General features: G+C 39.4%; 1 protein-coding gene across 1 annotated transcript in view; it reads right to left on the minus strand.

Moving 5' to 3' along the window:
• Window positions 1-16,698, minus strand: part of DNAH12 (dynein axonemal heavy chain 12) — a 244,273-nt gene that overhangs the window by 15,632 nt on the left and 211,943 nt on the right. Inside the window, 4 exon segments of the mRNA XM_030926675.1 lie at window positions 3,726-3,829; window positions 4,241-4,429; window positions 5,284-5,517; window positions 9,174-9,311. Of these exon segments, the coding sequence (XP_030782535.1) occupies window positions 3,726-3,829; window positions 4,241-4,429; window positions 5,284-5,517; window positions 9,174-9,311 (665 nt within the window).

Raw genomic sequence — 16,698 nt, forward strand, 5'->3', positions numbered from 1 at the left:
TGCTAAAAACGCTCAATAAATTCGGTATTGATGGAACGTACCTCAAAATAAGAAGAGCTATTTATGACAAACCCACAGCTAATATCATTCTGAATGGGCAAAAACTGGAAAGATTCCCTTTGAAAACTGGCACAAGACAGGGATGCCCTCTCTCACCACTCCTATTCAACATAGTGTTGGAAGTTCTGGCTAGGGCAATCAGGCAAGAGAAAGAAATCAAGGGTATCCAGTTAGGAAAAGAAGAAGTCAAATTGTCCCTGTTTGCAGATGACATGATTGTATATTTAGAAAACCCCATCGTCTCAGCCCAAAATCTCCTTAAGCTGATAAGCAACTTCAGCAAAGTCTCAGGATACAAAATTAATGTGCAAAAATCACAAGCATTCTTATACACCAGTAACAGAGAAGCAGAGAGCCAAATCAGGAATGAACTTCCATTCACAATTGCTTCAAAGAGAATAAAATACCTAGGAATCCAGCTTACAAGGGATGTAAAGGACCTCTTCAAGGAGAACTACAAACCACTGCTCAGTGAAATCAAAGAGGACACAAACAAATGGAAGAACATACCATGCTCATGGATAGGAAGAATCAATATCGTGAAAATGGCCATACTGCCCAAGGTTATTTATAGATTCAATGCCATCCCCATCAAGCTACCAATGAGTTTCTTCACAGAATTGGAAAAAACTGCTTTAAAGTTCATATGGAACCAAAAAAGAGCCCGCATTGCCAAGACAATCCTAAGTTAAAAGGACAAAGCTGGAGGCGTCACGCTATCTGACTTCAAACTATACTACAAGGCTACAGTAACCAAAACAGCATGGTACTGGTACCAAAACAGAGATATAGACCAATGGAACAGAACAGAGTCCTCAGAAATAATACCACACATCTACAGCCATCTGATCTTTGACAAACCTGAGAGAAACAAGAAATGGGGAAAGGATTCCCTATTTAATAAATGGTGCTGGGAAAATTGGCTAGCCATAAGTAAAAAGCTGAAACTGGATCCTTTCCTTACCCCTTATACGAAGATTAATTCAAGATGGATTAGAGACTTAAATGTTAGACCTAATACCATAAAAACCCTAGAAGAAAATCTAGGTAGTACCATTCAGGACATAGGCATGGGCAAGGACTTCATGTCTAAAACACCAAAAGCAACAGCAGCAAAAGCCAAAATTGACAAATGGGATCTAATTAAACTAAAGAGCTTTTGCACAGCAAAAGAAACTACCATCAGAGTGAACAGGCAACCTACAGTATGGGAGAAAATTTTTGCAACCTACTCATCTGACAAAGGGCTAATATCCAGAATCTACAAAGAACTCAAACAAATATACAAGAAAAAAACAACCCCATCAAAAAGTGGGCAAAGGATATGAACAGACATTTCTCAAAAGAAGACATTCATACAGCCAACAGACACATGAAAAAATGCTCATCATCACTCGCCATCAGAGAAATGCAAATCAAAACCACAATGAGATACCATCTCACACCAGTTAGAATGGCAATCATTAAGAAGTCAGGAAACAACAGGTGTTGGAGAGGATGTGGAGAAATAGGAACACTTTTACACTGTTGTTGGGATTGTAAACTAGTTCAACCATTATGGAAAACAGTATGGCAATTCCTCAAGGATCTAGAACTAGATGTACCATATGACCCAGCCATCCCACTACTGGGTATATATACCCAAAGGATTATAAATTATTCTACTACAAAGACACATGCACACGTATGTTTATTGCGGCACTATTCACAATAGCAAAGACTTGGAATCAACCCAAATGTCCATCTGTGACAGACTGGAATAAGAAAATGTTGCACATATACACCATGGAATACTATGCAGCCATAAAAAAGGATGAGTTTGTGTCCTTTGTAGGGACATGGATGCAGCTGGAAACCATCATTCTTAGCAAACTATCACAAGAAGAGAAAACCAAACACCGCATGTTCTCACTCATAGGTGGGAACTGAACAATGAGATCACTTGGACTCGGGAAGGGGAACATCACACACTGGGGCCTATCATGGGGAGGGGGGAGGAGGGAGGGATTGCATTGGGGAGTTATACATGATATAAATGATGAATTGATGGATGCTGACGAGTTGATGGGTGCAGCACACCAACATGGCATAAGTATACATATGTAACAAACCTGCACGTTATGCACATGTACCCTAGAACTTAAAGTATAATAAAAATAAAAAATAAAATAAAAAAATTAAAAAAAAAAGAAAACATAAATTATATATTCATTTATACACTTGCAAATACTTTACTTGCACTTAGGCCCACCTTGCTAAGAACACCATAAATATACTTGTAGTGAAAGATTTTAGGCTGGAAGTCTGAGCAGCTGAGATATAGTATGTTATTATGTATACATAAATAAAACCTTTGTATAAGAAATGCTGAATTAACTAAGGCATCCGGTGCATATATATATATTTTTTTCTTTTTTTGAGACAGAGTTTCACTCTGTTGCCCAGGCTGCAGTGCAATGGCATGATCTTGGCTCACTGCAACCTCCGCCTCCCAGGTTCAAGCAATTCTCCTGCCTCAGCCTCCTGAGTAGCTGGGATTACAGGCATGCATCACCGCACCCAGCTAATTTCTGTATTTTTAGTAGAGACAGGGTTTCACCATGTTGGCCAGGCTGGTCTCGAACTCCTGACCTCAGGTGATTCGCCTGCCTCGGCCTCCCAAAGTGCTGGGATTACAGGCGTGAGCCACTGCGCCTGGCCAGGTAGCAGAAAAATGACAAAAGATGTGACTACACATAGGTCTAGCTAATGTTTATTCTGTCTGTAATTCCTAAGAAGTATAGTTAACAGATGGATGAGAAGTTATGATTAATGAATATTTTTAACCAGTAATAACAGATCTCTTTTCATCATCATTTTTACTTTTTAAAAGATACCTTCTCAGCCAGGCGTGGTGACTCATGCCAGTAATCCCAGCACTTTGGGAGACTGAGGTGGGCGGATCACAAGGTCAGGAGATTGAGACCATCCTGGCTAACACAGAGAAACCCCGTCTTTACTAAAAATACGAAAAATTAGCCAGGCATGGTGGCAGGCGCCTGTAGTCCCAGCTACTTGGGAGGCTGAGGCAGGAGAATGGAGTGAACCCAGGAGATGGAGCTGGCAGTGAGCCCAGATAGTGCCACTGCACTCCAGCCTGGGCGACAGAGCGAAACTCCATCTCAAAAACAAACAAACAAACAAACAAATAAATAAATAAAGATATCCTCTCTTCTGAGACAGAAGATATGGAACTTTTCTTTTTCTTTTCTTTTTTTTTTTGAGACAAGGTTTCACTGTGTTTCCCAGGCTGGAGTGCAGTGGCACGATCTCTGCTCACTGTAGCCTCCATCTCCCAGGCTCAAGCGATTCTCCCAACTCGGCCTCCCAAGTAGCTGAGACTACAGGCACCTGCCACCAGGCCTGGATAATTTTTAAATTTTTGTTGACAGGGTTTTGCCATGTTTCCGAAGCTGGAATTTCAGGGCTCAAGTGATCCTCCTGCCTCGGCCTCATAAAGAGTTGGGATTACAGTATGAGTCACTGAGCCTGGCCAGAACTTTTTGAATGAGTGAAAATTCCAATGAAATGACAGGATTTAATAGTCTTTTCGGTTCAATACCATTGTGTGCTTTTATTGACTTTGGATGGTTGCCTTCTGAATCACTGGGGACATAGATCCTTACTTGTTAAATCTTTCCATTTCTTGTACTAACACAGTATTCATGCTTTCTTCATATCTCACAGGATACTTCTGTAGTGCCATTTCAATGTCGAAATCACTAGGGAGCTAAAAGAATAGATTTTGAAGATCACAAATTATTCTCAGAATGGATAATTAGCTTCATTCAGCTATTATATAATAATAGCTAACACCAGATTGTATACGTACATTAGCTCATAACATACATTAATGTATGTAAGTCATATGTACATTAGCGCATCCACAACCACAGTTACTAAGAACTTATAACATGCCAGGCATTTTATAAGCCACTATAAATTCATGATCTCTTTAATGTTCTCAAAAAACTTTAAAAAATTGGTAGTAGTATCACCATTTAACAGATTTGGAGACTAATGCTTAGAGAGGCAAAGTTCTTCCTCAAGATCATAATGCTAGTACATGGAGTTTTCAGTTTGTCATTTCAGTATCATTTTTATTTATATTTTAAGTAACATATTTTAAGCTAAGCATTACCTTGTTGAGGATATCTTTGGCAATTTCTAACAGAATCTGGTCAGTACTTCCCGCGGCTCCTGTCTGTTTGGAGCCTCCCTGGGTGAGGAGCAAAGACTCGAAGAGGGTTTTTGTTTGTTGAAGATCCTTGGAGATATCAACATTTTCATGTAATCCAAATATCTCAGGGTGTTGAGTAAATGGAAGTTTCTACCAGAAAGCAAATTAAGCATGCATCATATTTTCCGTGGATACTGAAAGGGATGATCAGGATATGCTAGTCCAAAATATGCTACTTTGGCATGGGGGTTATGTGAGCTGAAGACAATTAAGAATCAACAGATCCAGAAAGAGGTCTCTGCCCTCCCCTTATCTGTCTAAAAGTAGGGCATCAATTTCCCATTTTGACTTGTGGCATACATTGCCTCTTTCTTGTACCAGGATGAAGAGAATGACCCTTCTCACTGGAGACAGAACTGACACTGAGATGAGTCTGTATAAACAGACCTCACTCAAAATAGTCCTTATCTTCCACTAGTTTCCCCCATATATTTCCTAATCACTTTCCCACAATGTATTGCCCCTAGAACTCTAAATCCGCTTTCCTTTATCTAGTCATGTCTACAATTTACCCGCCTCTGTTGACATGGTAAATGCCCAAGTACAACTGCAATGTTTGGTTTTCACTCCTTTTCTGCAAAGCTCCTGTGCACATAAAAATGTTAACATTAGTACAAACTGTACTGCCTCTTCTCCTGCTGATTTGTTTTTTGTCAGTTTGATTGGCAGGCTCCGGCACTGAACATAAGTGGGTAAAGTTTTTCCTTTCCTACAATACATGAATTCATAAGGCAGACATGTGCAGACCAAAAAAGGGTTAAAAACCAACATCAAATAACAGAATACTCAAATTTTTCTAATTTTCAGTAATTACTAGAAAAAGGTTATTAAAAGTTGATTAAAACCATAATGCTCTAAACCTATATATTACAGAAGAACATTTCACCATTTGCTGTTAGAAAAATCACACATTAATCTAACCTTATTTTCGGTGACATCATTACCTTAATGAATTCAATGTAGTCCTCATAAGTGCCTTTAGGAGGTGCAAAATAGTTTCCACTGGGAGAAAACTTATAATGAGGGTTTTCAACTATGGACAGATTATAAAAGTCAGCCAGCATGGTTAATAGGAGACGTCTGTCCCAATCGTCTGTCACTCTTCCTCCATAATTACACTCCCCAGTCAGGTAAGATATAGCTTCAAATGGAATTGTATCATATTCATTGATAAATAACTGAAGCAAAGGAAAAACGAAACAAGAAAAACCTTAAAGTATTTTGCTTCATTTCTATTTTAAGTATGTATCTATCTATCTAGAAAGGGGGTTGAAAGAATTATCATCATGAGTTGTCTTTGGGTAGCTGAGATTGTTAGTTTTTTTTGGACAGAGTCTTGCTCTGTCACCCAGGCTGGAGTGCAGTGGCATGATCTCGGCTCACTGCAACCTCTGCCTCCCGGATCCAAGCAATTCTCCTGCCTCAGCCTCCCAAATAGCTGGAATTACAGGAGTGTGCCACCACGCCCAGCTAATTTTTTGTGTTTTTAGTAGAGACAGGGCTTCACCATGTTGGCCAGTCTGGTCTTGAACTCCTGACCTCAAGTGATCCACCTGCCTCAGCCTCCCAAAGTGCTGGGATTACAGGCATGAGCCACTGCACCTGGCTGATAGCATTTTATCTTAAATTGCTTGTCCATGTTTCTAATTTTTTCTGAAATAAAGACATATTGCTTCTGTAATGAGAAAAACATTTAACAAAAAAAGAGGACATGGAAATTACCAAGTATTTTTCATACGAATTTGGATAAACCTTGTTTTATGGCACTCGCTATCAACTGGGGTTAATTTTGTCCCCCAGGTTACATTTGGCAATGTCTGGAGATAACTTAGATGGTCACAACTGTGGTGGGAGCTGGGGTGTTACTGGCATCTATTGGGTAGAGGCCTGGGCTGCTGCTAGATAATACACAGGAGAGCTGCCCACAGCAAAGAACTATCTGGCCCAAAATGCCAGTCATGCCAAGGCTGAGAACCAGGTGCCTGGTTTAGGACACTTTTCACAATGTGATTAAAAACAAATCAATTTCAAACTTTAGTACAAGAGCGTAAATCACACACTGTGACACAGTTCCACTGGTAAACAATGCATAGCATTTCTAGTTTCCTTATTGTTGTAATAATAGTAATAAACACTATCATTGGCATAGTTTTTATATTGTCTTATTCACCTCTCAATAACACTGAGGAGTACGAAACAGTCTGGTGAATGTGAAGTAATATGAAGGCCTGAATTTATTTCTTCCAGTTCCAGATCCCATACTTTTTCTAATATATAGGAATTTTTTATAGTATGTGTATTGAGACGGTATAAGTTGTGGGTTGAGAGCTTTTCCTGCCCCTGAAGTTTACTTAATAGTGCAGGAATTATAGCAGAAATTATGCACAGTTGAGAAAAAAATATTTCTAAATTCTCTAGAACCAAGTTGAAAGAAGGCTTAATCCTTTAAGACGCCCATGTTTTGAAGAGTAAGAGAAATGTCAAGAGATATGAAAGGGGACTGAGAAAGAGGGAAGGTTGTCGTTTTGGGAAATGAATTATTTGCAAAAAGAGGAAAGTTTTTCCCTGTCTCTTCTTTGGGGGAGGGGAAGGGTGTGTTCAACTGGGTTCCTTCCCTCCCCAAAACTGAAGGAAGAGACTTCACGAGAATTTAATGTTAAATTTGTGGCATATGCAAGAAGTGGAGACCAACAGCTCATTCTCTGGCTGTGTATCCACTTAGCCATCAGTTTTCTGATTTGCCTTTTGAAGAGAGGCAGCCTGCTCATACCAGGTGAAGATGGCTTAAGGATTAATCCTCAATCATCTTTCCAATTTCTGAAGAAATGAAACATGGATCCAGCCAATGCTGGCAGTTTCCAATGTGGGGGCTAGAATGGTTGATGACATCAGAGGCTGTAGGCTGGGGCTTGGCCAGAAGATGATTGATTATATGCAGTATGATGGTTTTGGCAAAATGTTCTTCAAGCTTAGGCTGTACCAACTAATTGGTCTAAAAAACCAATGTTTGAAATCAATGTCATTTCATCATGCAGTTACAATTCCATAAGCACCAATCTCAACAACTGTTACAAGGATTTTCAAATGGACATTTTTATTCCAGTTAAGGTTTCTGCCCTGAAATTTTTTTAAAGACTTGATAAAACAGCAACTATTCCTATACAAATTATGTGTTAACAATTTTTATTTTAAAGGTTGGTATAAATGTGATTAAATGCTTATAGCCTTACAAAAACCTACCTGACTGAAATCTACTAGCACCAATTAATTAGACTTTATCAATGCTTCTCTTTTCCTTTCATTAGGTCCTATTTCAAAAAGGCCCCTCAGAACAGCAAAAAAGCAGAAAAATATTAATTATCTGTGTTTGTGTGAAAGGCCAGCTACTCACTTTCCTAAGCTCTCTTACAGCTGAAGCCTATGCCTGTGACCTGGGCTTGGCTACTCAGATGCGTCCACCTTAAATTAAGTAGGGGATTAAGGTACAGAGAAGCAAGAACAGGCCAGCTATGGTGGCTCATGCCTGTAACCCAGCACTTTGGGAGGCCGAGGTGGGAGGATCGCTTGAGACCAGGAGTTTGAGACCAGCCTGGGCAATGCAGCAAGACCCTGTCTCTACAAAATACGTCAAAAAAAAAAAAAAAAAAAAAAAAAAACCCAAAAAACAAAAAACACCTACAAGGGGCCGGGCATAGTGGCTCATGCCTGTAATCTCAGCACTTTGGGAGGCTGAGGTGGGTGGACTGCCTGAACTCAGGAGTTTGAGACAAGCCTGGGCAACATGGCATAAACCCATTTCTACTAAAAAATACAAAAAATTAGCCGAGCATGGTGGCACACACCTGTAATCCCAGCTACTTGGGAGGCTGAAGCATAAGAATCACTTGAACTGGGAGGCGCAGTTTGCAGTAAGCAGAGATCATGCCACTGCACTCCAGCCTGGATGACAGAGTGAAACTCTGTCTCCAAACAAAATTATCTGGGAATGGTGGCATGTGCCTGTAGTCCCAGTTACTCCAGAGGCTGAGGCAAGAGGATTGCTTGAGCCCAGGAGTTCAAGGTTGTAGTGAGCTACGATTACATCACTGCACTCTAGCCCGGGCAACAGAGCGAGACTCCATCTCAAAAACAAACAAACAAACAAACAAACAAACAAAAAAATCAGTAACAACAAAGAATCTCTTTGAATGTGGTCATGACAGCAGAGGCCTGCAGTAGACTAGAGTCTATGTGGCAGCCATGCAAGCTCTGGGGTCTAATATTCAACAAGGGTAGAGATGCTGCCTTACCAGACACAGAGTGATTTTGGATTTGACTCTGGATGTCTCTTCTCTGAGCTTGGCTCTCCAGCTGTCTTGGTGATACTTTGAGCTACCCAATATCCTTTCAATAAATTATTTTTCTGCTGAAAGTATACAAGCTATTTCTGTTGATTGATAGAGCTAAGCTGTAGAAATGACCAAGTGGAGGAAAGCAGAGGATAGTAAGGACATATGTTAAGCCAACACTGACGATGGCACTGCACAAATACAAAGAACCAGGGTCCTCAATGACAACACTGTGATGTTGCTGAATCAACCAAACCCAGAGCATGTTCTTCTTCTGCACCTCTTTATTATGTGAGTAATGAGTTTCATTGTGGTTTAAGCCACTTTGAATCAGATTTCCCATTACTTGCAGCAGGAAGAATCCAGATGGATACAGTGTTTCATAAGCCATAGTTATTACCATCTACCCACCTGGGAGAAGTGAATCAGTTATTCCAAGCAAAAGACTTGCCTAGGGCCTGATAAATAGTGATCCTTCATGAATGTTAATTTCTTGTTAGTTTTACCTGCAGTTGTCGGATACTGATGCGCAGGTCAGATTCATTAAATCCATATGGAATATTCCAACCAAGAGGACCAAATTTCTTTCTCTCTTGCACAAGGGCATGAAAAAAACAAACTCCAAACAGTAACTTCTCCCAGGCCTTTAATATAAAAAGTACACAACAAGAAAAAAATTCTCGTCAGATTCCATCAGTAAAATGAGAGGAATAAATGATCTTTCTCATTACAAGATTATGTGATCACGTATCTCTACAAACTTCTATTTTTAAAAAATCCTATCTAAAATAATACTTACTATAAATAGTATTCATCTTATGATTTAATTCAAATCTCCAAAGCTGGACAAACCATAGTAATATTAAGCCTTGTTAAAATGCAAAAATGGTATCATTTTACCAAAGTATTGACTAATAATACTTTGGTATTACTCGTAGATATTTACAACTTCAATACTTAAATGTTATTCTGTAAACTTGCTGGCATATACTTGAGACTAAGTTCAGGGGAGTGACTAACCACTATGACATGAATACATCCCAGTATGTCATTCATGACTTTGTAACTTTCCATTTGAAAATCATTTTTGAAACCATTGTTTATTTGATCTGCTTTTGTGGCATCCTCGTGTATGTGATATGCATGTTGCGTGGGCTTCTCACAAAATCTGTGTCAGTGTTCCAGAGGATGGTCGCCAAACTCTTTAAGGTCTCCCCAAGTAAATTTCAAGTATGATACACAGCACGTATTTTAATTTACAACATTTCAAGCATAGCTCCAAATCCAGTGAAAATCCATCCAGCTATTTTCATACAATGCAGTGGCAGACATTATTCTTTAATATTAGAATGCAAGTACACTATGCTTTATTGTGTAGATATGTTTTTGAAATGTTGTAAGTACTTCAAAGCATATTTTAAATATACTAGATGAATGCTGTGGTGAAACATTTCATAGGGGAAGAAACTTTAGCAATAAGAACAAGTATCTAATTTACATATATTTTCTACTTTTTTTTTTTTTTTTTGAGACGGAGTCTCGCTCTGTCGCCCAGGCTGGAGTGCAGTGGCCGGATCTCAGCTCACTGCAAGCTCTGCCTTCCGGGTTCACGCCATTCTCCTGCCTCAGCCTCCCAAGTAGCTGGGACTACAGGCGCCCGCCACCTCGCCCGGCTAGTTTTTTGTATTTTTTGGTAGAGACGGGGTTTCACCGCGTTAGCCAGGATGGTCTCAATCTCCTGACCTCGTGATCCGCCCGTCTCGGCCTCCCAAAGTGCTGGGATTACAGGCTTGAGCCACCGCGCCCGGCCAATTTTCTACATATTTTTAAATAGTGGGTTTTCTTTTTTTTTTTATTTTTTTTTTGAGACAGAGTCTCACTCTGTCGCCCGGACGGGAGTGCAGTGGCCGGATCTCAGCTCACTGCAAGCTCTGCCTCCCAGGTTCACGCCATTCTCGTGCCTCAGCCTCCCGAGTAGCTGGGACTACAGGCGCCCGCCACCTGGCCCGGCTAGTTTTTTGTATTTTTTGGTAGAGACGGGGTTTCACAGTGTTAGCCAGGATGGTCTCGATCTCCTGACCTCGTGATCCGCCCGTCTCGGCCTCCCAAAGTGCTGGGAAAATAGTGGGTTTTCTTAAGGCTGGAACCATCCTTAAAGTTTTGGAAAATTGAATGATCACATTTGTTTCTGTCTTTGGACTTTATTTAGACTGGGTTCCTCCAAAAGTAGACCTTGAGAGAAAGACGAGGGTGAAGGTGGGTGTATGTGAGAAGTGATCCCAGGAAGCAGGAGAGGAGTAGGGAAAGGGAGGCAGAGAAGGAGAAAAAGTCAGTATCAGGAAGAATTATGGAAGTTGTTGCTGTGATGAGGACTCAGTTCTGATGGGACAAGTGGTCCCTGATTAGTTGAAGGTTGTCCCTGGAGTTGATAATTTCTCCACATTTTTGGTCTATGCTTGTGTGTCTACAGGCCAAGAAGGCTCCTGTTGCATCAGAGAAATCTTGAGGAAAGAAAACAGAAAGATGCATACTTGAGATAAGGTGCTGTAGCCTACGAAGAGTCTGAACTCACAAAGAACTATCTTCTACAGTTGTGGCTGAAATTAGATATGGACTGAAGAGTTGTGACAAAGGACATCAGTGTAGTTTGTCACAGTCCTGTTATCTAGATATTTTATAAACCAGATATTCTTTAAAAAGCTTTTAAACATTAAAACATAATTTCTTTAAAAATAATACCTTTTTTTTTATGCTTGTTTTTGATTAAGCCAAGGGGGCAGTAGGATGCTGCCTTCTCTGCCTAAAGATGATACCACTGACCTGCCATCAGTGAAGGTATGCATTTTAGTTTGTTTTCTATGATGTGATGCTGCTTTGTGTTGACTCATTCAAACTCCTTAGCAAGGCATGTAAAGACTGCCAGTCTTGACCCAGTATTCCTTCCCGTTCTTATTTCCTACCAGTTCAGCCAAAATGAGGTCCTTATTGCTCTTTCAACAACCTTGTTATAATAGTTGCACATATTAAATATGCTTCTTGTTCCTGCTTCAAATATCACTTCGTCCATGAAGCTTTGTTTTTGACTCAGCCAAGCAGAGTTAATCACACACAAATGGAAAGAGTGAGATGTCCTGGGTACCAAATCCCACCTCCAACACTGGGCTGAGCTGTATGACTGATATCGTTTGGTTCTGTGTCCTCACCTAAATCTCATCTCAATTTGTAATCCCCACTTATCAAGGGAGGGACCTGTAATCCCTGCGTGTGGAGGGAGGGAGGTGACTCGATCATGGGGGCAGCTTCCCCCATACTGTTCTTGTGATAGTGAGTTCTCCTGAGATCTGATGGTTTTATAAGCATTTGGAAGTTCTTCCTTCGCTGTCCTCTCTCCTGCTGCCTTGTAAAGGTGCTTGCTTCCCCTTCACCTTCCACCATGATTGTAAGTTTCCCTAGGCTTCCCCAGCCATGTGGAATTGTGAGTCAATTAAACCTCTTCCCTTTATAAATTACCCAGTCTCGGGTATTTCTTTATAGCAGTGTAAGAACAGACTAATTCAATGACCTCAATAATTTATTTAATTCATTTGAGCCTCAGTTTCCTTATTTAACAAATAGGTGTGTGAAAATGATACCTATATTAGAGGACTGTTGCAAGGCTTATATTGTTAAACTAACTGAAATCTGCTGGTGGTCAATAAATGTTTGCCCCTTTCCTCCCTTCCTTTCTTTGTCCTCCTTTAGTTCATAACACTATCATGGCTGTTGAGCACAGTGGTTGCTAACTTAGTTGAACATGCAAATTTGTTTGTTTACATCATATGTTTTAATAATTTTCATTTTATTGTGGTAAAACATTTAACATGAAATCTACCGTCTTAAATTTTTAAGTGTACAATACAGTATTGTTAACTATAAGGACAATGTTGTACAGCGAATCTCCAGAATTTATTCACCTTGCATAATTGAGACACTATTCCCATTAATAAGCAACTCCCTATTTCCCCCTCCCACAGCCCTGGGAAACCACCTTCTGATTCTATGAGTTTGACTATTTTTGACACCTTATTTTTTTTTTTTTTTTTTTGAGACAGAGTCTTGCTGTGTCGCCCAGGCTGGAGTGCAGTGGCGCGATCTCGGCTCACTGCAAGCTCCGCCTCCCGGGTTCCCGCCATTCTCCCGCCTCAGCCTCCGAGTAGCTGGAACTACAGGCGTCCGCCACCGCGCCCGGCTAGTTTTTTTTTTTTTTTTTGTATTTTTAGTAGAGACGGGGTTTCACCGTGTCAGCCAGGAGGGTCTCGATCTCCTGACCTCGTGATCCACCCGCCTCGGCCTCCCAAAGTGCTGGGATTACAGGCTTGAGCCACCGCGCCCGGCTGATACCTTATATAAGTGGAATCATACAGCATTTCTCTTTCTGTGACTGGCTTAGTTCACTTAGGATAATGTCTTCAAGTTTTATCCATGTTGTCATATATGGCAGTGTTTTCTTCTTTTCTAAGGCGGAATAATATTTTACAAATGGGCATTTAGGATGTTTCCACATATTGGCTATTGTGAATAGTGCTGCAACGAACATTGGCCTGCTAATATCTCTTCGAGATCCTGATTTCAATTTTTTTTGGATACTCAGAAGTGAGACTGCTGGATATGTTCTGTTTTTAATTTTTTGAGAGTCTCCATACTGTTTTCATTAATGACTGCACCACTTTGCATTACCACCAACAGTGTAAGAAGGCTCCAATTTTGTCCTTGCTAATACATGTTGTGTTTTGTTTTCTGATAATAGCCATCCCAGAAGGTGTGAGATGATATCTCACTGTGGTTTTGATTTGCATTTCCCTGCTGACTAGTGACATTGAGCATTTTTCCATATTTCTGTTGGCCATTTGTATGTCTTCTTTGGAGAAATGTCTATTCAAATCTTTAGCCCATTTTTAATCTGGTTATCCTTTGTTTTTTGTTGTTGTTATTGAGGTGTTCCATATAGTTTTTGAAAATTAACCCCTTATCTAACATATGGTTTGCAAATAATTTCTCCCATTCCTTAGGTTGGCTTTTCACTTTGTTGATCATTTCCTTTGCTGTGCAGAAGCTTTTTAGTTTGATTTGATCCTACTTTGTTTTTGTTGCCTGTGCTTTTGGTGTCATATCTATGAAATTATTGCTAAGATCAATGTCATGAAGCTTTCCTTCTAAGTGTTCTTCCATAAGTTTCACAGTTTCAAATCTTACATTTAAGTCTTTAATCCATTTTGAGTTGATTTTTATGTATAGTGTAATATAAGAGTTAAATTTCATTCTTTTGCATGTGGATATGCAGTTTTCTCAATACCAGTTGTTGAAGAGACTATGCTTCTCCCATTGTATATTCTTGGCACCTCTATCAAAGATCAGTTGACCTTATATGTGTAGATTGATTTCTGGGCTCTTCATTCTTTTCCACTGGTCTGTATGTCTGACTTTATGCTAGTACAGGTTGAGCATCCTAAACCCAAAAACCCAAAATGCTCCAAAATCCAAAAGTTTTTGAGTACCAACATGATGCTCAAAGGAAATGCTCATCAGAGCATTTCAGGTTTTGTATTTTTGTATTTGGAATGTTAACTGGTAAGTACAATGCAAATATTCCAAAATTAAAAAAAAAAATCCCAAGCATTCAGATAAGGAATACTTAACCTGTACCATATTGTTTTAATCACTATAGCTTTGTATTATATTTTGAAATCAGGAAGTATGATGCCTCTAGCTTTGTTTTTTCTCAACACTGATTTGTCTATTTAAGATCTTTTGTGGTTCTATATGAATTTTAGAGTTTTTTTTCTATTTCTGTAAAAAAAACCCAAGTCTTTGGGATTTTCATAGGGATTGCTAAATTAAATCCGTAGATCACTTCGGTTAGTTTGCACATTTTAATAATATTAAGTCTTCCAATCCATGAACATGGGATATTTTTCCATGTTGGTGTCTTACTTTAACTTACTGCATCAATGTTTTATAGTTTTCAGTGTATACATCTTTCACCTCCTCAGTTGAATTTATTCCTAAGTATTTTATTGTTTTTGGTACTACTATAAATGGGATTGTTTTCCTAATTTCCATTTCATATAGTTTGTTGTTGGTGTACAGAAATGCAACTAATTTTTATATGTTGATTTTGTACCCTACAACTTTACTGAATTCATTGATCAGCTCTAACAGGTTTTTCTTGTGTGGAGTTTTGTGCTTTTCTGTATGTATAAGATCACATCATCTGCAAACAAGGACAATTTTACTTTTTCTGCTTTGATTTGGATACCTCCTGTTTCTTTTTCTTGCCTAATTGTTCTGTCTAGGACTTCCGGTCTAGATAGAAGTAGGAAGAGTGGGCTTCCATGCCTTGTTTCTGATCTTACAGGAAAAACTTTCAGTTTTTCTATGGTTGAGCATAAGTTGTGGTATTTTCATATTGTCTTTTATTATGTTGAGGTAATCTTCTTCTATTCCTCATTTGTTAAGAGTTGTTTTTTGTTTTGTTTTATTTTGTTTCTTCCTGAGATGGAGTCTTGCTCAGGCTGGAGTGCAGTGCCAGAATCTCAGCTCACTGCACCCTCCACCTCACGGGCTCAAGCAATTCTCCTGCTTCCTCCCGAGTAACTGGGATTATAGCCACACACCACCACACCCGGCTAATTTTTCATTTTTTTATTTTTTTATTTTTAGTAGAGACAGGGTTTCACCATGTTGGCTTGGCTGGTCTCAAACTCCTGATCTCAAGTCATCCCTCCTACCTCAGTCTCCCAAAGTGCTGGGATTACAGGCATGAGCCACCATGCCCAGCTGAGAGTTTACATTATAAACAAGCATTGAATTTTGTTGGATGCTTTTTCTGCATCTAGTGAGATGATCATGTGATTTTTATCCTTCTTCTGTTAATGTGTATTACATTAATTGATTTTTATAAGTTGAATCATTTTAGCATCCCAGGGGATAAATCCCGCTTGGCCATGGTGTATATATGATATGCTACATTTATGCTTATTCTTGAGCCTTACTTCAAAGTTAGTGAATCAGAATTCCAGAAGTATGGCACTGACATCTGTAGCTTTAACAAGTCCCCAGGTTTGTGGGAATTACAGTTGAGCTTGCCTTCCATAGATTTCCTTTGACTAAAATGTCAGCTCCATAAAGATAGGAATTTTTTACATGTTTTTATATATTTATATGTTCATTGCCATATTACCAGTTTCTATAAGAATGCCTTGCACCTAGTAGGTACTCAATAAATATTTGCTGAATAAATAAGTGAAGATACAGAAATGTATCCCTACCCTTAAGAAGAATACAGTGAGTACAGGTGACAGACCTATAGACTGACAACGAATGTCTTATCATTGCTAGGTAATTCAAATGCCCAAGATATCAACAACCTGTGATTAAAAAGATCATATTTACTTTTAATGGCCAAATGATGATAGTTCAAATTATTGCTGGCCTAATTGTCAGAAATTAGCCTTATCGAAAGGCATTCCAGCTATTTCTGGAAGCCTCAGTGGAATTTCACATATGTCTACAAACCAGTCACCTGCAGAAACTGGAAGGCAATGGTTTTCAAAGTGTGATTCCAGGACTGGCCACATCAGCATCACCAGGGAATTTGTTAGAACTATAAATTCTTAAGCCCCACCCCAGATCCACTGAATTAGAGACTCTGGGGATGGGACCCAGCAAGATGTGTTTGAACAAGCCCTCTAGAAGAACTGGATGCATATTGAGAACCCACGTCACAGGGCATTTACATTCTTTTACTTCTCTTACCCCAGCTTTCATTTGTTTGTACTACCAGAGAAGTTGCTTGGCGAAGCCTTACCTATTACCACTGTTCATCACAAAAATAATGATACATGGCAAGGATACTAACTTCAGATATCCCAACAAATCCCAATACTTAGTTGCTTGCTCAATGTTGTAATACACGAGGAGTGAGAATGCTTCTTCTCTAACTTAGCACCATTTTTATTTGAATAATCTGAGTCCCAGACTAACTCTGCTTGA

The sequence above is a fragment of the Rhinopithecus roxellana genome, chromosome 1 (genome assembly GCF_007565055.1).
Source record: "Rhinopithecus roxellana isolate Shanxi Qingling chromosome 1, ASM756505v1, whole genome shotgun sequence".
Lineage (NCBI taxonomy): Eukaryota > Metazoa > Chordata > Mammalia > Primates > Cercopithecidae > Rhinopithecus > Rhinopithecus roxellana.